Source organism: Hemicordylus capensis, chromosome 1, assembly GCF_027244095.1.
Source record: "Hemicordylus capensis ecotype Gifberg chromosome 1, rHemCap1.1.pri, whole genome shotgun sequence".
NCBI classification, from domain to species: Eukaryota; Metazoa; Chordata; class Lepidosauria; order Squamata; family Cordylidae; genus Hemicordylus; species Hemicordylus capensis.
The window spans coordinates 34,555,405-34,583,404 of NC_069657.1; the positions used below are offsets into that span (position 1 = coordinate 34,555,405).

Genomic DNA, 28,000 nt, shown 5'->3' on the forward strand with positions numbered 1-28,000 from the left:
AAGCATTCCCACCACCCTTCTGCCCACCCAATGCTGCAAAATAAATATTAGTCATTCATTCATTTATCGTGTTTTTATACCGCCTGATATGTACATCTCTAGGCGGTGTACACATTTTAATATTAAAAATCACAGATTAATACATAACTCAATAAAATATAAAACAAATTATTAAAACTATTAAAATTAATTCTAATTAAAAGCTTGTGAGAACAGGAGTGTCTTGCGGGCTTTCTTGAAAACCAACAGAGAAGGAGACGCTCTAATTTCAGCAGGGAGCATATTCCAAAGCCCTGGGAGAGCCACAGAGAAAAATGAGCTGGTGGCAACCATGACTGGACCTTTACAGAAGATCGCAAAAGGCAGCAGGGTTCATGACAAAGGAGGTGCTCTCTTAAATAGCCTGGACCCAAACCGTTGAGGGCTTTATAGGTAATAACCAGCACTTTGTATTTCACCCGGAAACATATTGGCAGCCAGTGCAGTTCTTTCAAAACCAGTATTATATGGTCCCTTTGTGTTGTCCCAGAGACCAGTCTGGCTGCCGCATTCTGTACCAATTGTAGTTTCCGGACTACGTAGAAAGGCAGTTCCACGTAGAGCACATTACAGAAGTTGAGTCTGGAGGTTATCAGGTTAACAGAGGTACCACTGTTTTAAGGTCATTCACTTCTAGAAATGGAGATAGCTGACGTATCAGCCAAAGTTGATAAAAAGCGCTCCTGCCAACTGCCTCAACCTGAGAAACTAGGGAGAGCTTTGAGTCCAGAAGCACTCCCAAGGTACATACCTGATCTTTCAGGGGTAGTGTAACCCCCATCTAGAACAGGCAGATCGAAACCATCTCTCGGGTCCCGACCCCCCCACCCACCCCAGTCAGTATCTCCATCTTGTTTGGATTCAGCTTCAGTTTGTTAACTTTTATCCAGTCCATTACCACCTCCAAGCAGGCATTTAGGGAAGATTTTTCCTGATGAGGTCAGCATGGAGAAGTAAATCTGGGTGTCATGAGCATATTGATAACACCCAGCATCAACCCTCCTGATGATCTCTCCCAGTGGTTTCATGTAGGGTTGACATTGATAACATTATGTAGTCAATCTAGAAAGTGTACATATACGACACAATAATTTATAAAAACTATTACAAAATGCTTATTCTAAAATTATATATTTTCAGTCTGAAAAGTGCTTTATTTTTCTGTCATGAATGTGTGTTTACTTTAACACCTCTGTGTTTTTATTTTAGCACATGATTATTCTAAAAGAACAGCTAGCAAAGCAGAATGTGGAAGCTGCTAATGCTATCAACCAACTAAAACTTGACAGAGATTCTGAAAAAAGAAAAACATCGGAGCTTGAGACTGTGAAGCTAGAAATGAGCAAGGAGTTAGAAGTCCAACGAGAGAAACTAAACCAGTGTACATTTGCACTTAATGATTTGCACATGACTAAGCAACACCTAGAGAATAAAATAAAAGAGTTAAAAGAACAGCTAAAAACATCCCAGGATTGTAACTCTAAAAATAAATGGGAATTAGTAGAATTAAAGAAACAGCTAATGGAGAGAGAAGAAGAATTTTCTGCACTCCAAAATGAATTAACTAAGATAAATCAAGAATCTAACAGTAGCCATCAAAATGTTTCATCCAAGGAAAGAGAAGTGGAAATGTTAAGGCTGAATGAGCAGATTTCAGAAAATAAACTTAAAAATACAGACTTGGAAAAATCTATTTTGGATCTTCAACTACAAAAAGAAAAACTTCATATAGCATGTGAAGAACTTAAACAGCAATTGCAAGAAGCTAACAGTGAGAAGAATAAGATAGCTTTTGAAAAAGATACCATGCTGGAAGCTTTGAAAACCGAAAAAGTATGGTTGGAAAGTGAACTAAGCCAGACTGAAAGCCGATTATTGGAACAGGCTCATAAATATGAGCAAACGATTGAAGAACTGTCAAATGCACGCAACATGAATACCACTGCATTGCAGTTTGAACATGAACGCTTAGTTAAACTCAGTCAAGAAAGAGACTTTGAGATAGCAGAACTTAAGAGGACCATTGAACAGATGGAAACTGACCACGAGGAAACTAAAGAGATGTTGACTACTAGCTTAGCAGGGCAAAAACAGCTGACGGAACTCATAAAAGAAAAAGAAGTGTTTGTTGAAAAATTTAAAACTAGGATTTCTGAACTCGAGCAGCAACATGAAAGTTACATGAAAGATTTCAAAAAGACTGAATTCTTAAAACAAAATTTAGAAGAAAAAGAGAGAAGCCTTTCAGCTATGAAAGAAGAAAATAATCACTTGAAAGAAGAAATTGAACGTCTGAAAGACCAGCAGAGCCGATCGCCTCCTTTAGCTGAGCCCAAAACTCTAGATATCATCACTGAACTGGAAGCAGAAATAACACAGTTAACTGTACTTAAAAATAATCTTGAAGAAGAGGTGAAACATAACAAAGGGACACTTGAGGATCAGAGTAAGAAAACAGCCCAACTTCAGCAATCCCTGCAGGAGTACAAAAAGGAGATAGAGGAGTCCAAATTTCAGCATGAACAAACGAACACCACATACAAACAGGTGTGCTTAGAGAAGGATGAGGAAATTAAAAATTTGCAGAGAACAATAGAACAAATTAAAACCCAGTTGCACAATCAGAGGCAAGTCATTCAGCCAGACCCCTCTGATCTCTTCCAAGAAACCAAAGTCCAGACACTTAATGGTGAAAATGGAAATGAGAAACACGACTTATCTAAAGTTGAAATTGAAAGGCTGGTAAAGGGCATAAAGGAGAGGGAAATGGAGATCAAACTTCTGAATGAAAAGAACATCTCACTAAGTAGACAAATTGATCAGTTATCCAAATATGATGTTGGCAAACTCACCCAGATCATCCAGGAGAAGAACTTAGAGATACAAGCCCTCCATGCAAGTGTTTCCTCTCCACCTTATAGGCAGGATGTCCTTTACCTTCAGCAGCAATTACAAGCCTATGCCATGGAACGAGAGCAAGTGCTGGCAGTTCTTAGTGAAAAGACTAGGGAGAATAGTCAATTAAAAACAGACTATCACAAGATGATGGATATTGTAGCTGCTAAAGAAGCAGCTCTGAAGAAGCTGCAGGAAGAAAATCAAAAGCTAGCCAATGAATTTGAGAATAGTAGTCAGGACATGTCCAGAGAAACTATCAAGAACTTGTCGCGTATCATTCGAGAGAAAGATATTGAGATTGATGCATTAAGTCAAAAGTGCCAGACTTTATTGACAGTCCTCCAGACAACCAACATGGATTCAGGGAGCGAATTAGGAGGAATTAACAGCAACCAGTTTGAGGAACTCTTACAGGAACGTGATAAGCTGAAACAGCAGGTGAAGAAGATGGAAGAGTGGAAGCAGCAAGTAATGACTACTGTTCAGAATATGCAACGTGAGTCTGCTCATCTCCAAGAGGAGCTGCAAAGGCTTCAGGCACAGATTTTGGCCGATAGTGAGAACAATTCTCAATTGCAGATTGAGTATAATGGTTTGATCCAGGGCTATGAACAAAATGAGAAAAAGCTGAAAACGTTTAGTCACGAATTAGCACAGGTTCAGCACAGCATAGGGGAACTCAACAATACCAAGGATTTTATTCTGGGCAAGCTTGATGTGGTGACACCATCTCTGCCAGTAAGCTCGTCCACTAATGGACAGCCAGTAGACATTCCAAGTAATGCTGTTCCTCAGATGCTTACCAGTGAGTCCAAACCAGTAAATGAAGAATTGGAACACATAAAGAAGACCTTGCAGGAAAAAGATGCAATTATCCGAACTCTGCAGGAAAATAATCAGAGACTGTCTGATTCCATGGCTACATCATCAGAGATGGAAAGGAAGGGCCAAGGGGAGTCTGATCTGGAGATGAAGCACTTAAGGGAGAAGTGTGATGTCTTGCAGAAGTCACTCAGGGAAAAAGACTTGTTAATAAAATCGAAGAGTGATCAGTTAGTTTCTCTAAGTGAAAATCTTACTAATAAAGAGAATGAGAATGAGCTGCTGAAGCAAGGTGTAACTAACCTAAAGGAGAGAACTTTGATCTTAGAAATGGACATTCGTAAGTTGAAAGAAGAAAATGACAGAGTAATAGCAAAATGCCAGGAGAAAGAAACAGAGTTCCGAGCACTACAAGAGACTAACATGCAGTTTTCAATGATGCTGAGGGAGAAGGAATTTGAATCTAATTCAATGAAGGAGAAGGCTCTTACTTTTGAAAAACTATTGAAAGAGAGAGAGCAGGTATGTGATGAGCTGAATTTGTTTTTTCTTAAATGTCAGAGGGGGAGAAGAGTATGACAATAATGGCATATCCAGAATGTTGAGAGTGTTGGCTTTCATTTGATTTCTTAGATTTATATCCTGCTGTTTCCAACTGGCTCAGAGCAGCTTACAGCATTTTTAAAAATAAATAATCCCTCCCCAAAGGGACTCAGAATCATAAATAAGTAAGTAAATAAATAAATAAAGAAGGAGAGTCCAGAAGACACTTGGTACTTCTTGGGCCAATGGAAGGGCCTTGCTTCTTGCCACACCCTCTGCTTTAGCCTGATGGTAATGGCTGTGGAGGGGGCGTTTAGAGGAGCCAGATGACAGTTGGTCCTTCTCAGGCCCATGGAGGGACCTTTTGTCAAAATAAGTTCCTAGACCTTATTGAAAAACAGGGTGGATAAAAATGGATGACTATCTGAACCTTGGTTTATTTGTTACATTTGTATCTCCCTTTTCTCTGTGAAGTTTTAAGTTGTATAGATGAAGATACTAAGATACATTACGCTGAGAGATAATGCCTGGTGCAAGGTCACCCCTGAGTTTCATGATGGAGCAGAGATTTGAACAGAGGTCTTGGCAGTCCAAGTCTGGTTAATGAATATTCCCACCACTATCACTCACACACTCTTAATTCAAAACATACGAATATGAAACTAAGTCCTATTGAATTCAATGGATCTTGTTTCCAAGTGAGTTTATATGATCTGGGAATTTGTGTGAGGAACCTCCAGAAAGCATATAGCAATTATATAGTGTTAATTCAAGAATAATATTTACTTGTGCCACTGCACAAGCGTAGCTCTAAACATGCTTATTCTGGCTGCTGGTTTTTGTAAGCCAATCTGAATTTTCTTCCTTTCTTGCCTCTATTCCAGCTTCACTACTTCAGGCCTTCAGTAATACTTACTACTAGTCCTTTCCAACTACCTTTCCTTGAATAGATAACTGTGAAAGAAATAAGGTGCAACCTGTTAGTGATTGTTCGCACATGGCAATATAAGCATGTATCTCACTGAAAGGTGGAAGTGACACTGAGTTAATTGTCCAAGATACTTGTCTGTGATCTCATCTGTATTTATTCTGTATTTGTTACCCTGTTATGTGTCATCTTCTGCTCAATCCATATTCAATAGGTCAGCATACCCCCTCCCCGCTGCTGAGGCATGCACCTTCTGTGCTTGGCCCAGCCCCACCCCCCAGCAGTGCATGCTCCAGCAGCAAGGGGGGAGGGCGCATGTTGAAGGTGTTAGCCAAGCACCTTTTTGTCTTCTTTTTGCATTTAAAAATTTTATTGGCTTTTACAATAGCTTAACAATCCAACTGCATTCATTTATTTAAGTAAATATTGACTTCCCACTTACCTGTCTGCACGGTTCACGTTAACTATACATATAAACCATTGCTATAATAATTAAAAACATACATACTCCACATTGCTACTCGATTTTACCCAACCGAATCTGCTGTTATTACTATATTTCAAACCCTGCTGAAAGGTCCATATTAGAAAAATAGTTCTTTAAGTAAAGTAAAAAATGGTTCCCAATCTTTGAAACATTCTAAATTTTCATCCCTTATAAGTGCTGTAGGTTTTGCCATCTCAGCATATTCTAAAAATTTTATCAACTAGTCTTCTTTTGAGGGCATTTTATTGTCTTCCCATTTCTGCGCATATACTATTGCAGCCGCCATGGTTGCATACATAAAAAATGTTAAATTTCTTCTGGAGAACTCTCCTTGAGTTATTCCCAGCAGGAAGGAGTCTGGCCTCTTAGGAAATGTCATTTTAAAATTTTTCTTCAGCTCATTATATATGATATCCCAAAAAGCCTTTGCCTTCCCACATGACCACCACATATGAAAAAAAGTTTCTTCACATTGTCCACATTTCCAACATTTGTTTGAAACATTTTTAAACATTAATGCTAATTTTTTCAGTGTCAAATAACACCTATACATCATCTTATAATCATTTTCCTTTAAAGTATAACATGCGGTAAACTTTAAATCAGTTTTCCATAATTTTTCCCCAAGCAGCCATATCTATATTATGACCAACATCTTGAACCCATTTTATCATAGTCGTTTTAACCACTTCGTCTCTTGTGTCCTCCAAAAGCAACAACTTATATGTCTTAGAGACTAATCTTTCATCATTTTCACACAACTCCTTCTCGAATCTCGACATTTGATCCTCAAATCCAACTTTAAGATCCTTCTTATAAATTTCATTTAGTTGATGGTACTGAAACCAGTTACTAACCAGATTTTGTACTTCGTTTAAGTTTTTTAATTTATAGCCCTTCTCTTGAAAACATAACAAATCCCTATAGGTACCCCACCTTTTTGTCTTCCATCACTGCCTCCACTGTTCCTGTGGGCTGCTGCCACTCAGATGTGGCAGAAATGTGGGGAGAGTGCATCCTGTCAGTGGGGAGGGCACGTGTGCCATCAGCAGGGATAGAAGCAAGTCAGGGCCACCAGTAATCCACGGGCCACACAATAAAGAACACTGCACTAGATAATAAACGTTCAGAAAAATGTAGTGCCATTTGTTTGGCCAGAAACACGAAGCAACTACTGGACCCCCAGTGCCTTACCTTAATGTAAGCAATCAAGAACCATTTTTTAAAGTAAAAGAAAACCTTCTTTTTCTTTCCCTTTTCGAAAGGGAAAGGCAGGGGAGCTGAACCAGCTGTTAAATGAAGCCAAGTCAATGCAAGAAAAAGCTGTTACTTTTCAACAAGAAAGGGATCGGGTCATGTTTGCGCTGAAACAGAAACAAATGGAGACAAGTGCCCTACAGAATGAGGTATGGGATGAAAATGGGTACATGAACGATCGTGGGTAGGTAAAGTCAGAAGAGCTCAAGAAATGTGCCCTCAATTGCCCTTAGGTGCAGCATTTGCGTGAAAAGGAGCAGCGTCTAAACCAAGAATTGGAGAGACTACGCAATCACCTTTTAGAAAGGGAAGACACTTCCACGCGTGAAGCTTTAGCAGCTGAGGACCGAGAATCTAAGCTCAAAAAGAAAGTCCAGATTTTGGAGGAGAAGCTTCTGTCTTCATCAACTGCAGTGGAAAATGCCAGGTAATGTTCTTTTTTCTGTATCCCTGACAGTGGCCTAAAACCTAGTTAGCAACTAGTTTTTTTGGAAGATCACTTTTAAGAGGGTAGTGTGGCCAGCCCGTAATGGATGAGGCCGTTTGTTTGTTTGTTTGTTTGTTTGTTTGTTTATCATATTTTTACACCGCCCAAAACTTACGTCTCTGGGTGGTTTACAACAAGATTAAAAAGTAAAACATTAATTAAAAACAAACAAAACAAAACAAAAATTTAAAAGCAAGAAATGTAAAACACAATTTAAAATTTTTAAAACAATATTCTAAAAACAACATTCAAAACAATCAAAACAATATCAGTTAAAAGCCTGGGTGAAGAAATGCATCTTTAAGGACTTTTTAAAGGATGTCAGAGATGGGGAGGCTCTTATTACCCTAGGGAGCGCATTCCAAAGCCTCGAGGCAGCAACGGAGAAGGCCCATCCCTGAGTAGCCACCAGATGAGCCGGTGGCAAATGCAGATGGTCCTCTCCTGATTATCTCAATGTGCGGCGCGGTTCATTATGAAGAAGCTGTTCTCTTAAAAACCCAGGGCCCAAGCTGTTTAGGGCTTTATAGGTTATGACCAACACCTTGTATTTTGCCCGGAAACATATTGGCAGCCAGTGTAACTCCTTCAATACGGGAGTAATATGGTCTCTCCTAGATGACCCAGAGACCAGCCTGGCTCCCGCATTCTGGACCAACTGTAGTTTCCGGACTACGTACAAGGGCAGCCTCACATAGAGTGCATTGCAGTAATCCAGTCTGGAGGTTACCAGCAGATGTACCACTGTTTTGAGGGCGTCTAACTCAAGAAACGGACGCAGCTGGCGTATCAGCCGAAGCTGATAGAAGGCACTTCTGGCCACCACCTCAACCTGGGACGCCAGGGAGAGGCTTGGATCCAGAAGCACCCCCCAAAAGATTAGCTGTTCCTTCCGGGGAAGTGTGACCCTATCCAGAACAGGCAGATCAAACTCGTCTCTCGAGTTCCAACCCCGCACAATGGGTACCTCTGTCTTATCTGGATTCAGTCTCAGTTTGTTATCCCTCATCCAGCCCATTACCGACTCCAGGCAGGCATTTCGGGAGGTTATGCCCTCTCCCGATGATGCTGACATGGAGAAATAGATTTGGGTGTCATCAGCATACTGATAGCACCCTGCACCAAATCTCCTGATGATTTCTCCCAGCGGTTTCATGTAGATGTTAAACAACCTTTGCTTTGTCACCTTTGCTGTCTTGCCAACTGGTCTTGGTGCTACAGGTGACTTGTCCTCTGCTCCCTTTTCAGAAAGTAATTAACTTGTCAGCGAATAATCATCATCAGACCTTTAGCCTCAATCTCTGTAGTCTTTCACCTTTTTAGACTTTTAACCTCCACATGGGGCTCACAGAAAATTGCATTGATGTTACTGGCACAACCTATTTTAGATCAGGTCATAGCAAACCAATTGAAGAAAAATGTAATAAAAGGTAAAATCCAAAATTACCTGGAACTCGGTACAATGAAGACATGGCTAAAATCTGCTGCTCTTTATACTCTGTATTGCTTTTATGCTTTTGTTTTAAATTTTTAATCAGATTTGTTTAATATTTTTCACTTAATATTTTAATTGTGTCCTTTTTACCATCTTGTGTTTAAATTTTTGCTGTAAACCGCCTTGGGATTGTTTTAATAAAAAGCGGTATATAAATTTAACAATAGATGGATGGATGGATGGATAGCAGGAAAAAAGAAATGGGAGAGGGAGACTGAGCCAGAGTTGAATGTGAGGGAAATTCTTGAAATTGTAAGTTAGCTAGTGCATCAATTGATATGTATATAATCTGTACCTGTTATTGTTGTTAGAAATATTTATAAACAGCTTTTCAGCAAAAAAAAAAGTTCTCAAAGTGGTTTACATAGCAAAATGAATGAGCAAGTTATCCCCTGTCTGAAAGGAGCACACAATCTAAAAAGAAAAGCAAGGTAGACATCAGCAACAGCCACTGGAGCGATGGCGTGCGGTTGAATAGGGACAGTTGCTTGCCCACTGCTTCATGTAAGAGAGCCATAAATTCAAAAAATGTCTTTTCCCAGTTAGCACTAGTAAGATGGCAGACAGAAGCATTTGAATCCAAGGAGCTGTGTATGAACTACCGTGCATGCCTGTGGGGAAGCATAAGGAAAGGCTAAAGTATTTGGGGCTTTGTAGTCTAGGAAAATGGTTAGTAGCAGGGGGCAGTGTGGATAGGTAGATTTTTCTTCCTGTCCCATTACACTAAAACTTGGGGTCATGTAATAAAATTGATTGGCCTCAATTTGCCTCCTCCCCTCCACTGCTAGGCTGTTTCTTGCTGGAGGATATATCCTAGGTTGTTGTCTTCACCCTCACCCAGCCCTGCTCTGCTTATCATTTTAAGAGGTGGAGGGGAGGGTCCTAGTCCAGGCCGCACCCACCAGCCCCAGGTGCAGGAGCACCAGTGATTCAGCGGCTCAGTTCGGCTCAGTATCTTTGCATGCTGCCCACTCATTGATATTACCCCCAGCTGAGCTGAGATGGCAGCTTAGCACTCTTGATTTCTCTTTCATACTGGGAGAAATACTCTCCTAACCTTGCCTCAGGGTTACACTCTCCTAACCCTGCCTCAGGCAGGCTCACACTGACCCTTCCCAAAAAAAACCTTGCTCCTGAAGGTTGGGACACCCTCCAGAGTGACATTCCATGAAATGCACAGGCCTCCCCCGAAGGGGAAACTGGTTTATTTGCGCGCACACACACACACATCAGTTGAAGCATGTATATTCTCACAAAGATGTCTTTAGATCCCAACTTAGTCTCTAATATTTTTCATTTCTGACCATAACCTGTCTTCTGAACTGGCATTTCTGTTGAGCAAAATCACTTTCCTCTTTCCCCCATGTATTTATGTAAGTCTCAAGACAATAGGCAAATGCGTGTTTATATAACCAGAATTGCTTCCAGAACAGAATGATTTGTTTTTCTAACTGTGGCCTTTTTTTTTTCTGTGCCAGGGAGTTGATTAGACTTCTAAAACTTTTAAAAAATAAATAAATCAGCTATACTTCCTGGAAGAATATCTGCATCAGCTGCCTTAATGTTTATATTTTGAAACTGAGGTGACAACTGCCAAATATCTAGGGCCTGAAGGAACTGCAAAAGTGAGGATTCTTTACAACCTGCGTGACTCATTTAATACATTTTATTTTAAGCCATCAGGCTAGTATGCAGGTGGAATCGTTGCAAGAACAGTTGAACCTTGTTACCAGGCACAGAGATGAAACAATTCTTCAACTTACAATTTCACAAGACCAAGTGAAACAGTATGCTGTGTCCCTGGCCAACCTGCAGATGGTGCTAGAGCAGTTTCAACAGGGTACGTTAACTCTACCAGACAGAATGTGAAGATTGCAGTAAATATGTTCTGTTTGTCTTAAAATAAGTGTTCTTTTGGGGATAATTACATGAGCTGTTTCAAGTATCTGATTTTAATAACTAAAGGTTCATTTAAAAAAATATTAGTAAGCATGAGCTAAGTGTATATAATTTATCTTCAGAGGAGAAAGCCATGTATTCAGCTGAGCTACAGAAACACCAAAGGCAGACTGCAGAATGGAAGAAGAAAACAGAGCAGCTAGAAGGTCAAGTGATTTCTCTGCAGGTAGGCTGAGATGATTCTATATAAGCTGCTTGGTTTTTTAAAATAAGTGTGGCAAACAACCAGAGTGGTGGCAGAAAGATGAGCGGAAGTAAAAACTGAGATGGGGAACAAGAGGCTGGGTGGTTCGTAGAGAAGTACAAGAGTAAAAAGTGAGGGAGATAATCTAGAAGAGGGCTAGAATATGACCAATAATGTCAGGGAATATTTTCCTCCTTAGCTCACAGAGCTATCTCTAGACAGATTGATGTAACTATTACAGATTTGTGTTTTTTGCTGTTGTCCAGTTGGCTGAAAAGAAGATATTTTAAACAGTCATGCTATCTTGATAGTTAAATTATCATAGCAAACTGTTGCTATAGTGATCTACTTCATCTTACAGGAAAGCTTAGAGGAAGCAAATGAAGCCCTAGATTCTGCATCAAGATTAACAGAACAGCTGGATCTCAAAGAGGAGCAAATTGAGGACCTTAAGAGACAAGGTAACAAAATGTCCTAAAATCTTGCAAAGAGTAGACAATGGCTTGGGTCCAGATGTGCCTTGCATGAATGCTCTTGCTAGTTGGGGTTCCCAGTTTTTGTCAATTCTGCCAGCCTGTTGTAGGCCCCCACCTACCCCCACCTGCCTGGCCATTGGCAGCAGCTTTTTCAAGGGCTTCACGGGTGGGGGAATTGGCAAAACAGGGGACTCTCCCTTGTATAAGCAGAAGGACTTTTTGCTCATGAAACACCATCTTTGTGCTACTTCCAGTTTTACTAATGATCAAAACTCCTTTAAAGTAGTGATTGAATCTTCATCTTAAAAGATGTTTTATTCTCTAAGATTATGCATTAAATGGTGAGAAAGCCATTAGATCTGCAGTCCGATATGTTTGCACTGAAATTTCAATCTTCCATGTTATAGAATCCTGGTTTCTAGTTGTGCGCCACTGCTATTGATATGCCCACATTCTTTTTTTTGATGAGGCAACATTTGGGATCAGCATAAGACTGCAGTCCTAAACACAGTTAACTGGGAGTAAGTTCCATTGACCACAGATTTTTTAAAATGAAATGTCCTTTATCTCCCCACCCCACCCCCAGATTTTCAAAACATCCCTAAACGGCCTCAGTCATGGTTGTCCTTATAATTCTGCTATGCCGCTATGAGCCTGTTTTTAAAATGATGGTGGCCCCCATGTTTGTAGGCAGTCTGAGCTGCCTGCGCTCCTGCAGGTTCCTAAGGAAGTGCCAGCAGTCTTAAGCAAAAACATAAATATTTATTTAAAGCAGTGCACTTGCAGTTGGGGGGCACTACTTACATTATTTCCAATTTAATCAGTAGTCTCACAGTGTGGATGCACGGCTATAAATATTTGTGCTCTTGTGCAAGACTGCCGGCTCTTCCTTGGGAGCCCACAGCAGCACGGGTGGCTCAGAACCACCCATGTTACACTGCAGAGCATATCGGCTACTATCTTTAATTTATTACATGATCTCAATCACTATCAAAAGTATTACAGTCCCCACAGCAAAATAAGAGATAATGGAGAGTTTTATTGTATAACTTAGAAATGTCTAAGTAATTGTGAAGATCTTATTTTTTATTGGGCTTCTGGTTTTCAAATGCCTTTATTAAATGCCTCCTTGTTCTTATAAAGTTATGTTTCTTTATTGAGGTCTACAAAATTACTTGTTCTGGGAAAGCTGGATTTCTAATAAAGGCTCATGCAACAGACGATTCACTGGTTGCCTGCAGCTCATAATCTTTGTTTGAATCTCTCTGCTAAAAATTGCTAGAGCTGTAGAAAAAGGTTTATCTCACTCAAAGGTGAGTGAGAGGTAAACATAAACAGGAAATTTAGTGCTTGACCAGTATGAGGGATGTTTTGTTAAGGAGTAGAGGCATAGGGTCTCCACTCATGACTTGGCCCCTAGTACCCAAGGATCTGGAAGTGATCTCTTGTCATCATGAGAAATGGGTTTCTGTGCCTGCACAGGGACCTTCCAGATGGATTCATTAGCTCCTCTCTGGCACCCCTCCCTGCCATGCATGTGCTCAGTGCCTTCCTTTTCTTGGCAGTTGAGCGCCATTTTGATTCAGTTTCTTTTCGACCGCTGATGCGTTGAGACCTGTGGGTTATTGCTCCTCAGTTTGTAGAAAAGAAAGTGTTATTTAGGACAGATTTTTAAGTGATTTCGGACTTTGTGTTGTGAGTTGACTGTTCTTTGTGTTCTGGACATGGGATTGGTTATTTGATATTCTACAGCTTTGCCATTTAGAAGGGAGATGCCTGAGAGAAAGAAAACTACTTGTAAACACTGCCCTGAGTGTAGAACCAAATTGCCTTCAACTGATGAGCATGATCTGTGTTTGCTATGTCTGGGTGAACAACATGTCCCTGCAATATGGCAACACACTGCATCCACCGATGCTGAGACCGGAGTGGATGCCGATTTAAGTCTCTACACAGCCGATGTTGATGTCGACAACTTTGATGTTGGAATCGGGTCTGTGCGTGCACAGTCTCAAACCCTGAGCGATAATCTTGAGATTGTCTTCAGGAAGCCAAAGACTGCCGATACTGGGCATAAGACGCGTAAGCAACATTGTGCTTCTTCTAACAATGAATCGCCACCTCTCAAAAGCACAAATTGAAGACACCGTGCCCATTGAGGTCAAGGACTCTTTTGCCATCGGTTCAACATCGGTTCAACATCGAGTGCCTGTAACTCCACAAGCACCACCACAAGGTGACTGTAGCTCCACTAGCATACAAGCCATTAACTTTGTCTCCAGCAAGAACGCCTGTAAGGCCTCCACTGCTACTGTTCAATACCACTGATGACGGCCTTCTGGATCAGGGGACTGCAAAATCTCTTGGAAACATCTTGGATTCCTCCACGAGCACTCTGTCTGGATCCATGTTTCAGGGTTTTCTTAGTGGAGGCTTAGATGTAGAGGCTGATGCAGAGGAGGACTTGCCCCTGAGAACCCTGTCGATATCCCTTTTCGGAACTGCTACAACTAGATTTTCATCTTTCCAACCAGTGTGGACGACGAGCATAGTACCATCAGCCGCCAGTACTTCAATGTGGAGACCAATGTCTACATTTGTACTCCCCAACAATATTTATCACAAAAAGATCCTCTACATGTATGTGGTTTTAGGCACAATCTGTCGCCATCCACATAACTAGATTGGGCAGAATTCCAATTGTGGAAGACACAATGTATGCTGCAGGGACATGTGCCATGACAACCGTTGGGGGCTGCTCAACAGTGGATGCTTCCAGCACAACCCCCTGTGCCATTACCTCCTACCCACCACTGGGGCTCCAGTGGTGATTAACCAAGGTGTTCAGATGGCACCAATTCCAATTGAGATACTGCTAGCGCCTGTGGCGCCTGAACTGTCTCAACTTCCAGCCACACCTGCCAGAGGAACTTCAGAACCACTTCCACCTTCATGGTGGACCATCGGACGTGCTGGTCCCCAAGGACCTGCCAGAAATGTCTGACGACTCTTATGACTCTTATGAATCCTCGAATACTGACATGGATAGGGGTGCTGGCGCAGGGGGAAAATCCATCAGATCCACCTTCAGACATACCTCCAAAACCTTTCCTAATGAGGAATTAAAGTCTTATACTAGAATGATACAACAGATGGTGGAGATGCTGGGTCTAGAGATAAAACTACCTGCTGATGATCTTGAAGACCCTGTCTACAAGATGATGTCAACTGTGCAATCCACGCAGCCTATTGCTTTGCCCATGTTGCCAGTTATTACAAAAGCGGCTAAAACTGCATGGGAGGTGTTACAAACCTCTACACTGACGTTGAAGCATTTGGAGATTTTATATCAGTTACAGGATGAGGATAATTCCTACCAATTAAAACATCCTGTCCCAAACTTATTAGTTATATACTGTGCATCCTCTTCTAAATCAGGGCACCAGCTTACTACCCCTTCTGACAAAAAATGCAGAAAACCTGACGTCCTTGGGCGTCGTGTCTGTTCCACTGCAAGCCTATCCATTCACATTGTGAATTATGCAGCTTGCATGGCCCAATACAGTTATTGTATTTGGGATTCCTTGCAAAAGGAAGCTGCTATGCTGAAACTGGAAGAGTTTATGAAAAAATATGAGGAAGTGCTTAATAAGTCTGTGGAATAAGACTGTGGAACTTACAAGGCAGCAGCTAAGCACTTTCAAGCACCTAGCGGAAACTGAGTCCAGGACAATGACAACGGCTGTGTCTCTCAGGCGTCATGCCTGGTTGCACTCTACCACACTACAAAATGACATGAGAGACCCGACTGAACATTTATCGTTCGACAGAAAAGGTCTCTTTAGCGAATCCATGGATACAATGTTGGAAACATTTTTTAAAAATCAAAAATTTACAGGCAAAAAGTTTTTCACCTGCTGCTTATTTGACTCAGGGCTCCTCCCAATACCATAACTATAATCGTCAACATGCTGGTTTCAGATATCAGGACCATAAGGAGTATAAGAGTCAATATAAACCTTGTCAGAAAAAGAACGACAGCCAGAGGAATAAGAACCAAGGCCCCCCTACTGGAAAGGACAATACCAAGCAGTCCCTTTGATTTCCGAGAATGTCCACCGCTTGTTCCATAATCGCCAGCCGAAACCTTAGAACACCAGTGTACTGGCCATCAGTGGTATGCCTACAATAACAACTCCTTTGCCCCCCATTGTCGTCATATTGGCCAGTCATGCTTCCGCATGGCACCAGATAACATCAGACCAGTGGATTGAGAATTATCAACACTGGTTACGCAGTCGTGTTCATAACTTTGCCAAGCTTCGAGGGTATGAAGATCACTCCCCCGACTCTGATGTTGTGGCAAGAGATACAGGCTTTGTTAGCGACCAGCTGAAAGGATTCTATTTGTACTATTTCCTTATTCCAAAGAGGGAAGGGGAAATCAGGGCGATTATGGATCTCCAAAGCTTAAATCAGTTCGTCAATACGTGTAAATTCCATATGACAACATTGCAGCATGGATTCACTCCACTCAAGGCCTCTACAAATCAGATGCTGTTGTACTTAACCAGCCTGAAAGAAACAGATCTGGCAAATGTGTCATCGCGAATGCACCTTGCCACTATTTCAGCAAAACATAAGGGTGGCAAGGAAATTCTGCCTTCTCACATCCGCTGTGCAAGAAGATTTTGCGGGGCATCAATAATCTTTACCCTCCAAGACGACACTGGCTGGGTGTCATGGCTCAGACTTCTGACTTAGAAGAGTCAGAGGAGGAATGGGAGGATTCACCTGCTAGTGAGGGCTCAGAGGCACAGCAAAAGGATTTTGACAGGGAGACCAGACTCTGGAGCTGAGGAATCGGAACAGTTGCCAGTCATGAATCCTGATCAGGAGCAGGCTGATCAGGAGGAGGCTGGGATTTCACCTGTCTTGAGAAGATGTCTCAAGAGGAAAGCTCAGTGGGAGACGCACAGGCACAGGAGATAACAAGAGAGGAAGCAGAAGTGCTGACTCAGGGAAGCCTGATTGGCTGCTGGTTCTCTTGAGCCATATATCAAGCAGTCTGTGATTTCCACCGAGCTGTTAGCAATTTTCGCTGACCGTGGACCATGTTCTATTTTGAATTCTCAACTTTTCCGAGTTCCAGTTTGCCCTTGTTCTGTTCTTTCCTGCTCTGTGTTCTTGTTCCGTTAATTCCTTGCCCTGGTGTCCTTTGTTCTCTTTCATTCCTTGCTCTGTTGTTTTCTTTTCAGTTATTACTCAGTTATTGTTAGAGGGGGGTACCTAGTTCAGTTCAGGGGACTTGATTCATTTACTATATTCTTTGTGAGCCTTTTTGTTTTCCTTCATGCAGCTTCGCTGCTACTTTCTGTTAACTCACAGGGGGAGTGCTGAAGAGGGTTGTAAATCCTGTTGGGTTAGCTGAGCTAACAGATTTATGACACTGAACAATGGGGTCTCTCTCTGGTGTTGACCTCACTAATGGAAGCTCCCTTTGAACCACTTCTTGGAGCGAGCTTGCGGTATTTGACACTCAGGACTGCTTTTCTGATTGCTATAACTACTGCCTTTCATGTGAGTGAACTAGCTGCATTATGAGCAGATTCACTATATATAAAAATTTTTCTTAATAAAGTAGTCATGTGTATGGATCCAGCAATCTTACCTAAGGCAGTAACTGATTTCCACTTGAATCAAAACATTGTACTTCTGTCCTTCTTTCAGGAGCCCCAAACACGACTAGAACAAGCACTGCACCTTTAGGTGTCAGAAGATGCCTTCTGTATTATCTAAGAGAAACAGAACATATTAGACATACTAAAATGCTTTTTGTATTGTTTAAGGGGAAAAATAAGGGCATGTCTGTGTCAAGACAAAGACTATTGCATTGGTTGGTGGAACTCATTTTCTTAACATACAAATTACAAAACTAACAGTCTCCAAAGTTGATAAAAGCACACTCTATGAGAGCATATGCTACTTCTGCTGCATACTTATCTGGTCTTCGCTTCAAGGACTTGTGTGCGGCTGCTACATGGTCTACAAATTTATCTTTTTTAACGCACTATGCCATAGACTTGCATATGGCTGTAGAAGCCAGATTTGGAAGAGAGGTACTCAGAAGAGTTGTAGAGTAGTGGGTGAAATGGCTGCACCCTTCGCCATGGAGGAAAAAGCTGGTTAGTCACCCATTTCTCATGATGAAAACGGATCACTTCCAGATAATCAGTTTGCTTACCTGTAATTTATGATCTGGAGGTAATCCATTGTCAGTCATGAGACCCACCCGTACCTCCCTGCTGCAGCATTTTAAAGGACAAGACTGACTTACCTGTTTGGTCACTTGATTGGACAAGTTGAGGATCATCTGAACATCAGGCAGATCTGCAAGAAACTGAATCAAAGTGGAGCCCGACTGCTGACAAAAAGAAAGCACTGAGCACATGCATGGCAGGGAGGGGTGCCAGAGAGGAGCTAATGAATCCATATGGAAGGTCCCTGTGAAGGCGCAGTAACCCATTTCTCATGACTAACAATGAATCATCTCCAGATCATAAGTTACAGGTAAGCAACCTGTTTTGAGATCAGAAATGGGCCTCAGGCTTACATTCTCTATCTCCCGTCCCCAACATTTTTTTCAATGCATGGTGAAACTGACAACTGAACTAGGAAATCATATACTATTTTGAACTCAGGATCAAAAGGAGTCCTCTTTCTTTTGGGTAAATACAGATATAATCTTGATTTAATCTTGACTTTTAAGGGGGTCATCTTAAATTCAGAATCCTCTAAATAATAGAAAAATAAGATGAGATTGAAGAGGGGGTTGTCTGGTCAGCTAAACTCAAGGTTGTGGCTTGGCATGAATCTGCCATCATTTTCAACGACAGCCACCCTGCCCTGTATGCATGCCAAACCTGTATTTTGCAGGTTGCAGCCACAGATATAAGACAGTTCTGAAGCAGCCTTTCAGGAGCCCAAAAGGGAGCCTAGGAGTTGTTGTTCAGACTGGTTTCAGGGCAAGAACTTGGCCAAGCCGCTCTCTGTGGCTCACCTGGCAAACCCCTGCTTGCTGCTGCCTTTCAGCCTGAACATATTCTCTGGCACGAAGGGGGAGGGGAAGAAAGAAGAAGTTGGCTTCGTGGCTCAGGGTGAGAATGTTTTCAGGTGCTCTCCAGGCTCCTCCACAAACAAGATGGGGGCTCCCCTATGCACTAGGGATGGGATGGAGGGCTATGGGGTGCTCTGGACTTGTGCCCGAAAGTCCAGCCTTAATGGCACCACTGGAAGTAAAGAAAGAGAGCAGAGGGAAAGGGTGCACAAGCATGCCTGATCTCACCCTAAGCAGTACCCAAAGGCCAAGTAACGAGTGAACAATTAAAAACACGGTATTTTATAGCACAGTAAATATTATTTTACCTGTTTTGTTGTGCTAATAGATAAAAAACCTCACATATAAATGTTGGGTACTATTTAGTGTTAGAATCCGCCTAATTTCAGTTGAATCTAACCTTAAATGGTGTAGCAGGGAAATGCTTGACTAACAAGCAGAAGGTTGCCGGTTCGAATCCCCGCTGGTATGTTTGCCAGACTATGGGAAACCTATATCTGGCAACAGCCATATTGGAAGATGCTGAAAGGCATCATCTCATACTGCGTGGGAGGAGGCAATGGTAAACCCCTCCTGTATTCTATGAAAAGAAAACCACACGGCTCTGTGGGTGCCAGGAGTTGAAATCAACTTGACGGCACACTTTACCTTTAATTCCAGTTGAAGCATCTGTACACTATTCAAGTACTATCCCTGACAGAGCACTTTGCAATGATTGCTCCTAAAGATTACAAAAACAACAATGATGGATATTTATATACTGCTCTTCAACCAAAGTTCTCAAAGCAGTTTACATAGAAAAATAAATACTACACAAATAAGAGCCCCAAAGGGCTCACAGTCTAAAAAGAAACATAAAGCAGACACCAGCAACAGCCTCTGGAGGGATGCTGTGCTGAGATTGGATAGATGATAGTTGCCAGGTTCCTGTTCAGAAAAGGCTGTGGTCTACCCACAAGGTTCAGAGGATAAAATATTTTGCCCATGGCTGCTTCCCAGATATTATTTATTTATTTATTCTATTTCTATACCGCCCTTCCAAAAATGGCTCAGGGCGGTTTACACATTGAAATAATAAATAAAAAAGATGGATCCCTGTCCCCAAAGGGCTCACAATCTAAAAAAACCCCCACATAAGATAGAAACCAGCAACAGTCACTGAAAGTACTGTGCTGGGGGTGAATAGGGCCAGTTACTCCCCCCCCTGCTAAAAGAGAATCACCACATTAAAACGTGCCTCTTTGCCAAGTAAGCCATACTAAAGCTAAAGGGCATGAACCATCTGTGTGAATTAGATTTCCTCCCGTTTTTGGAATCAGACGCCCAATCCCACAATCTGCTTTTCTGACTCTTCTAGATTCAGTTTCAGGTTGCTGACCTTTGTGGAGCCTACTGCAACTTCTAAGCATTGATATTGGACCAAGGCCATTGCTCCTGGTTGCTGGGGTGTGGGGGGGAAGGAGTGGACACAGCCAGGTGCTATCAGGCTGTTGATGATACCCTATGCCACATCCCTGGATAACGTCTCCCAGCACCTTTATGGAGAAGTTAAACAGTAGTGAGGGTAACCTGCCACCATATGGCATTTCACAGGAAAAACTCCAGGGAGCAAATGAGCCTACCACTAACCTCTGACAATGCTTAATTTTTTTAAAAAAAGGAATTGGCCAGCTGCTTCATCCACCCCCACTAGATCCCATAAATAATGATATTTGGTCAATAGTAGTATTGAAAGACCTGGAGTTTATCTGCAAGATAATGTGGTCTCATTTTCATGAGTCCAGATTGAAAATCAGGTTGGATCAGGAAAGCAAGTCTGAAGCTAGTTTGCAGTTGCAAAAACTGTTACTTTTCTCTGAAAGGGAGTAAATCAGGTCCGTGATTGGAGGGGGTGGTCAGCTTTGAACCATGGCTTTTTCATGAGTAGTTTGCTGGCCGTTTTCTTAAAACCACTGGCATTTCTCCTCATGCAAACAAATATGTTAAATTCTCCCTTAAGAATTAACTAATAAGCCAAAATAGTATACCACCTATTTTAATGAAGTGATATAGCTCAATTATCTATGTATTTTGGTATTTACTGAAATTTGGGGGGCGGGGGGGCATTTAATGGGAGGTGGGAAGCTTTGCTCCTTTTTAAAAAAACTTTTTTTAGAAGATTAAACACTCCAAAGTGTTGACAAATGCTGTTGTAATGTATTTTATTTAACACACAACTTGGCCAGACAGTAGGAATATTTGCCAGGAGAAACATTTAAAAAGGTAATCATTTTTGCTGTCTGACAGAAGTTGAAATGGAATATAGAAGGAAAAGCTATGTAGATCTTTTTACTTTTCATACCCGCAGTTGAAATTAATGATCCTTGACAGAGCAACCTAAGTGTATTAGTAGGACTTTCTACCTTAGTGAAACGTAATTAATGCTTCTATTGTGGGATGATTATTTATAATGCAGATGTGCCTTAATGGCACCTTCTTACAGTGGCCATTGAGTAATGATACTGATGTTTCTTGAGTGAAGAATCAGTAGCATTAGCAGAGCCACGGCAAACCTTGTGGAACCCTCATCATGCAGATCTGTAGCTGCGTCTCTGTATTTTGATGCTCTCTTGCCAGTTATTCCTTTGGACTGAGATAGTCAAGACATTGGCTGTGCCAAAACAGTCATTAGTTCTGCCAGGCTCTTCTTGGTAGGAATTATTTGTGCCTACTTGTTTAAATATTCCTGGTGGCAAGTAGCAATCTAATGGTAATACCACTTGGATACATGACTGTATCCAAGTACATGACTGGAGGCAGGTTCATGCATGAAATAGTCCCTATGTCATGGATTCTCAGCATTGGGTCCCCAGATGTTACTGGGCTTCAACTCCCATAATCCCCAACCAAAGGCCACTGGGGCTGGGGATTATGGGAACTGTAGTCCAATAACACTTGAGGACTGAACATTGAGAATCCCTGGCTATGTGATTATCTTCAGCAAGTGGAGGTGCTACTGCTATACATAAAGTTCTTCACTTGCTCTCCTAGTGGTGGCTTCTGTAACTCATTGGTCGTCAGATGGAATAACTGGATTTGCTGTTAGTGCAGGGTTGCAAGTGCAAAGATATTGGACATTAGTAAATCAGCAGCCATTGCATTGAGAAGTGGTGATGTTTTACTTGCTTGCTTTATATAAACATTACCCCAAATTCCTGCTTTGTGTTTGCACTCTAGATTTTCATTGCCAAAACAGATAATATCCCACAAGCACATTTGTGCTCTGCATCCTAATATCAGTGTCAGGGTAATTATTCAGTCATCCCTTACTGATGCACGTAGGTAATTTGGGAGCTTGGACCTAAAGGTCTTTGAAGGCACACCCTCCGTGCTGCAAGTTAAGCACAAACAGCAAATGAATTCACAAGAAAGTAAGAATATAAAACAGGTATATTTATGCAAATATGCATTAGCAGAAACATTTCAACACGCAACTTAACATATTCCCATCTCACATACTTCTTTACCCACTCCCCCATCTGTTTGTAAAGCACCCGGCTCAGGTCATAATCACACTCGGCCTCCTGGCACAGTGCAGGCCAGTAGCGACCACACCACCCAGGAGAGGCTAAAGAGGATTTGGGGCCCCCCAAGGGGTATGGAGGCCTTGGACCTTGGCCCCAAAGTCCAGGGGTAAGAGAGCTACTGCTGGTGAATGTCAGCAGTTTAGGGTCTTAATTCTCTCTTGCCTTCAGCTGCCAAACTGACACTATGGCTCGAGAACTCTGAATGTTCTGTAGTCCTTAAACCTCAAATACCTAGAAATTCACAGAGCCATGTTGTTGCTTTTCCCAAAAATATTTTTCTTTCAGTTTATAAACTTGCCTACTTTTGCACGTCTATTTATTTATTTATTTATTTAGATTTATATACCACTTGGCTCTGAAGGCTCTAGGAAGTCTCCTTATGTAGAAACAGCTACCTTATTTTGGGCAATGTCCAAACTGATAGGCATTCAACCATCTGAGTTTGCTATTAGAAGGAATGATGAAATATTAGCAAGACTATGCAGATAGAGGGCTGACTCAGTTCTGACTTGTTGGAGGACAGTCTGGAATATTATCAAGAGGGGGCTTCTCATTCAAGAAACTGGGATTTCTGGAGCAGAGGTCAGGTTTAGCTCCCATCCCAATAGTATCCCTGTGTGTGTGCTTTGACTTTCTTCCACTTAGGAAATGACGGTCATTTGTTCCTATGGCAACCCCGCCCCCCAAAGCATTATACAAGTGGACCTCATTATCTGCGGGGGTTCCGTTCCTGCATATTACCATGGATAATGAAACTGCGGGGGAACCATTGAGTCTATGGGAACGCAGGGGTTAGGTTCCCAGAATTAAAACAGCAACACAAAACCCACAACCTCCCTCCCACAAAAATGGGCCAAATAAAGTGCCCTGCCGTGCTCTGCTGTTCTCCTGGCATTCAGCAATGCCCCCCAAAATCACAGATCCCCATCCCTTTATTTATTTACAAAATGGTGGGCAGAAATGACCTCTGCGGTCACTTCCAGCCCTCTAGGAACCACAAATACGTGGGTTTTAACGCTTTTGTATCTGCAGATAATAAAAATGAGAATCAATTAGACACCCCTGTGGATATAGAATCTCCATATAACGAGGTTCTCCTGTACTTGAGAACAGTACAGCTGTGGTGGAAAATGCTCATCACCTCAGCACTATGTAGATGAGCCAACATGACTGTGGGGAAAGGAGCAGTGCTTCTCCTGATTTACCTGTGGGCAGCTCCAAGGGTTGCCATGGGGAAAGGTGCATTATGCTCCTGATGCTTTTCTCCTTGGGGCCTGAAATCCATGGCTAGGTTAAACAGGGAATAGGAATGGGTTTGGAAAAGCAGCCTTAACACCCTGGCTGTTGTTTCAGTGATGGATGGGAGGACTGAGGATAGAGCAGCTTTGAATCCTCCCCTTCTTCACTGTGCCTGTTGCTACTGTGATTGGCAGACTGAGTTTCAGGATGAGACCTGCTTCACCATTTATGGAGGGGAGAGTTCTAATGCATAGAGTCGGAGAAAGAACTACGTCCCTGGGAGGAAGTTCAGCAGTTCTGGCCAATGCTCTGGCAAGTGTGTCACAAGTTGTCCAGCATATGAGAGAAAGTTGCTCTAGGAGGTCGGATCAGTAGCACTGGAGTTACCTTCCCCTCCCACTACCCATTGGACTTGCCAAGACTTTAGCTAGATTTTATTTTAACAAAATAAGTAAATAAAGGAGTCTGTATTCAAAAGAGGTTACACAAGAAAACATAAAATGTCCTGTTGAAAGAGGGCCAAATACATTCCCAGACACAGATTTGTTGGCCCAAACTGTTGAAGGATTTTTAAATGGATTTTTTTTGGCAAGAGAAGTGATATTAATGGAAAAACATAAGACATACCAGATGCACGTTTTTTAATTTCCATAAATGGTTAACAAATTGCAAGAAAATATGATAAAGGCCTGGTCTAACAGGACATGCTGAATTCTGGCTCTGCCTTCTTTATGCCCATTAAGTGAACTATTAGATTCATTTCAAAAGCAAATTATATGAAGAAATGATTTTTATTTCCAGTTTTGAAAGAGTGCTTATTAATATCACAACTAAATAGACATTTAGTATAATTAATTGTAATCTGTGAATATACTGTATTATCAAAACATATTTTATTTAAGAGATTGATTATTTTTCCTTTACATTTTATCGTAGAGAGAAAAAATATGGTCTGGCTTCCTTATAATTGTTTAAAATCAGTCCAAATGTCCTGTTCATTTTAAAGCTTCACATTTTTTATATCTTGGGCAAGCAAGATATAAGCAGGACAAAGGGCATATTCAATACTGCCAAATTGCTGCAGATCTTTAAAGATTTTTATTCTCCCAAATGATGATATGAACTCATACATGATGATTGCAAACACAACTTTCTTGACATCTTACTTTTAAAATAGGGCATAGTCTACCAGACGTATTTAAACAAAATGTTTCTGTTAAACAAAATGAGACACATTCTCATTTTTAGAATTAAAATTGTATTCTTTCAGACTATTTCAGGACTAGCCTTCTCTGCATTACTGGCTCTCAAAATAGAGTTTAAGTCTCTACAAAGAGATGCACAGATCTCAGATAGGACACCTCCAGTGTTCCCTCTAATTTTTTTAATCAGTGAATGGAATCAGCTTTCTTCTGGTGGCAGTATCAAGGCAGTGTGCAGACCTGGGCATTATTATGTACCACTATAGATACAACACATGTGTTGTACAACACACACACACTCCATAAACATGAAAGGAAAGAAGTGTATTTTACAATTCTATTCTCTTTATAAAATTGGATTTTTACTTTCTTACACTTCATATTTAAGTATAATAAAAACTAAGCAGAATCTAAAACAAGGCAGAAGCAAAGTTGGAAAAAGGAGCATATACACTGCAAAGAATGGAGGGGAGCCCAAAGAGGAGAGTGCTGTGAATGTAGCAATGGGACACACAGGAGAAGGGCAAGGGGCGGTTAGGGTTCCAGGACGCAAAACAGCAGCCAAAAATGACGCCTCAAACTCTAACTTCAGAGGAGTCCCATAAGGGACAATGGGGAAATAAGGAAAACTCAGGACAAACAAGAGAGACTGCTATAGCAGTAAAGCTAAACCAGTGACTGCACCCCAAACTCTGACTCCAGAGGAGTCCCATAAGGGACAAAGGGCAGAGAAAGTCAAAGAAGGAAAAACAGAGCTAACAGTAGCACCAGAAGTAGTAGTAGTAGTAGCAGCAGCAGCAACTACCAAAAATAAAACAGAACAAGAACAAACAAAGCCAAGTAAAAAGAGAAATGAGCAGGGAGGAGGCCGGGGACCAGGAGAAAGAGAAAGCAAAGGCGGGTGAGGGAGATGAGAGAGAGATCGGCTGTTGCTTCCAGATGGTATGTAGGGCTAATATCTCATGAGGCTTTCTCTCTGCCCTTTGGCATGTACAGTCCACACAACAGGCCTGTGTGTTAACCAGCCTGTAATTTACTTAGTGTAAATTTGGATTCAGTGCATATTGTGTAATTCATATGAAGTATAAAAGTATGCATTCAAGTAATACCTTCTGTAAAGTGTTAGTTTTCCATAGCTCCAGACCTAATAATGTCAGTAGGGAAAGGAGTATCGATTCTGATTACCTAAACAAGAATTAGAGTGTTGTCTTGGGTATTAGATTGTGACAGCTGGCTACAAACCTTTATAGACTGTGGGTCTTGAGTAACAATCTTGTGTAACAAAGAACTGGAACAATGGGAGACGCACCAGTGTAGCATCAGTGCTTCTGAAGAGTTCCAGACTAATGCTGCACCAGAGCTAGTGCTGTAGGAGGGAATTTCAATGACTTCCCTTACCCCAGAAGCTCTCTGTGTCACCTGCAAATATTCCCTGAGGGCTGCATGGCCCATAGGGACATTTTTTGGGGTGACACAGGGTCCTTCTTGGGGGAAGGGTAGGTTGTCAAAATTTGCCCCACCACTGAGTGGAGCTGAGGTAGTTGAACCTTTCAGAAATACTGGTGCTTCATTAGGATGTCAGCCACTGACTCCTGGATGGAATGAATGTGTGGTTATGGATCTGTGCAGATGGCATTATCCTAGCAAACGCTCATGTCCTTTGTAAATAACGGAGCCTTTCTGTACATTACTTGGTAGTAAACTCCATTTTGCCACCAAGGGCACACTCAGCAGGGAACTGTAGATTAGTGTATCTGTATGATACGTGCATGTACATTTTGAAAAACGTTTGTCTCATTCAACAATACATTTTAGGCATACCTACAAAAAATCTTAGGCATGCACTGAAAAAATTGTGTGTGAAGTAGACTACTGTTTCTCAGCAAACAATTGAGCAGTTCCTGTCAAGTGGAATAAAGCTGAGCTTATTATTTTTGTTGAATGTTACAGGAAGCCTTTATCCACCCAAATTGCTCATGAATCATTGTAGGATAACTTCTTTTGCCAGCTTTATGTAATTTTGCTACAGCTGAACAGCCACCCAAGCCTTGAGTGGTGGGTTTTATTTCCTGCAGCCTTTGCTTTCACTACCTTTCCACTTGTCAGGGCAATATGACAGTTATTTTAACAGAAATTGAAAGGTATTAACCGTAATGATACTTTTCCCACATATATCATCCCCCTCTGAAACAACTCTGATGCAATATTGTTTTGTGCCAAAGTAATCCTTTCATTGGATGGAAAATCTGGACAAATTGCTTCAGACTCTATGTAAGAAAATGAGTAACTCAATTTAACTCTTGCCTCGCCTGTATTGCATCAGCAAAAACTCAAGAAACCTTAGCCAGTCTAAAATCTCATGTTTGGTCCTGATTTGAGCATGGAAAAATATGGTCAATATTGAGTCATGTCATGTTAATCCACAAGAATGAAGAAAAGTTAAGTTGAATCCTTGTGTGACAGCACATAGTGACAGGACACACACTATATGAGTATCCATTTCTTTGAATATTGTCTATGTGAGTTATTACAGTGCATTGTAATTTATTTCTGTAGGTGAAATCAAACAGGAAATGTTAGAAGATGCACAGAACAAGTTAATGAACCTTATTAACAGTACAGAAGGAAAAGTAGACAAGTGAGTGGTTACTTTTTTAAAAAACTGGTAAATGCTTTATTTTGAGAAAAAACAAAACAGTTAAACATCATTGCAGTCTATTACAACTGCGAAATTTAACTGAACAGATTCATCAGTTAAAATCTTCCTAGACTTAAAGTCTAAAGTCCTAATCAATGTTTTGTTTTAAATCAGGTATTGTTCTAGAAGATATATTTCCACCTCATTTCCCCCCCAAATTGGTGCTTCTCCTTCCCCTTTCTGGGCAGCAGGACAAGAAGGAGGCGGAGGCCCAGAGCTTACTTCTGTGCTAGCAGCAATACTAGTTCTTGCCTCATTTCTTGGAATGGTTGTTTTGAGAAGGAAAAAGTACAACTGGCCTGCCCCACCATCCAGGCAGTACATGATACTGGGCCCTGCTATCCAGGTTGTAAAGTGCAATTCTGCAAATTTGGCAATGTTGGGTGGTGATGGACTACTTTTTGTCTCTGATTTGATAGGGTATTGATGAGAAATCTCTTCATTGGGCATTTCCATACTCCAAAGAATAAGCGCCATGAAGTGCTAAGGCTAATGGGAAGTATTTTGGGAATAAACAAGGATGAACTAGAACAGGTAATTTTGATTGCTCATGTAGATCGTCATTGTCTATACAATGTCCATAGATTAGCATAGTTTTGTTAG

At 41.4% G+C, this 28,000-nt stretch overlaps 1 protein-coding gene across 5 annotated transcripts in view; it reads left to right on the forward strand.

The window, feature by feature from the left end:
* Positions 1 to 28,000, forward strand: part of TRIP11 (thyroid hormone receptor interactor 11) — an 86,160-nt gene that overhangs the window by 50,724 nt on the left and 7,436 nt on the right. For 4 of the 5 annotated variants that reach the window (XM_053252909.1, XM_053252910.1, XM_053252921.1 and 1 more), the window contains 8 exons: positions 1,249 to 4,281; positions 6,983 to 7,123; positions 7,208 to 7,401; positions 10,633 to 10,796; positions 10,978 to 11,081; positions 11,461 to 11,560; positions 27,256 to 27,337; positions 27,817 to 27,931. In XM_053252909.1, the coding sequence (XP_053108884.1) occupies positions 1,249 to 4,281; positions 6,983 to 7,123; positions 7,208 to 7,401; positions 10,633 to 10,796; positions 10,978 to 11,081; positions 11,461 to 11,560; positions 27,256 to 27,337; positions 27,817 to 27,931 (3,933 nt within the window). Of the gene's footprint in view, positions 1 to 1,248; positions 4,282 to 6,982; positions 7,124 to 7,207; positions 7,402 to 10,632; positions 10,797 to 10,977; positions 11,082 to 11,460; positions 11,561 to 27,255; positions 27,338 to 27,816; positions 27,932 to 28,000 lie in introns of those variants that run through there. The other variant, XR_008307970.1, reaches the window with a different exon arrangement.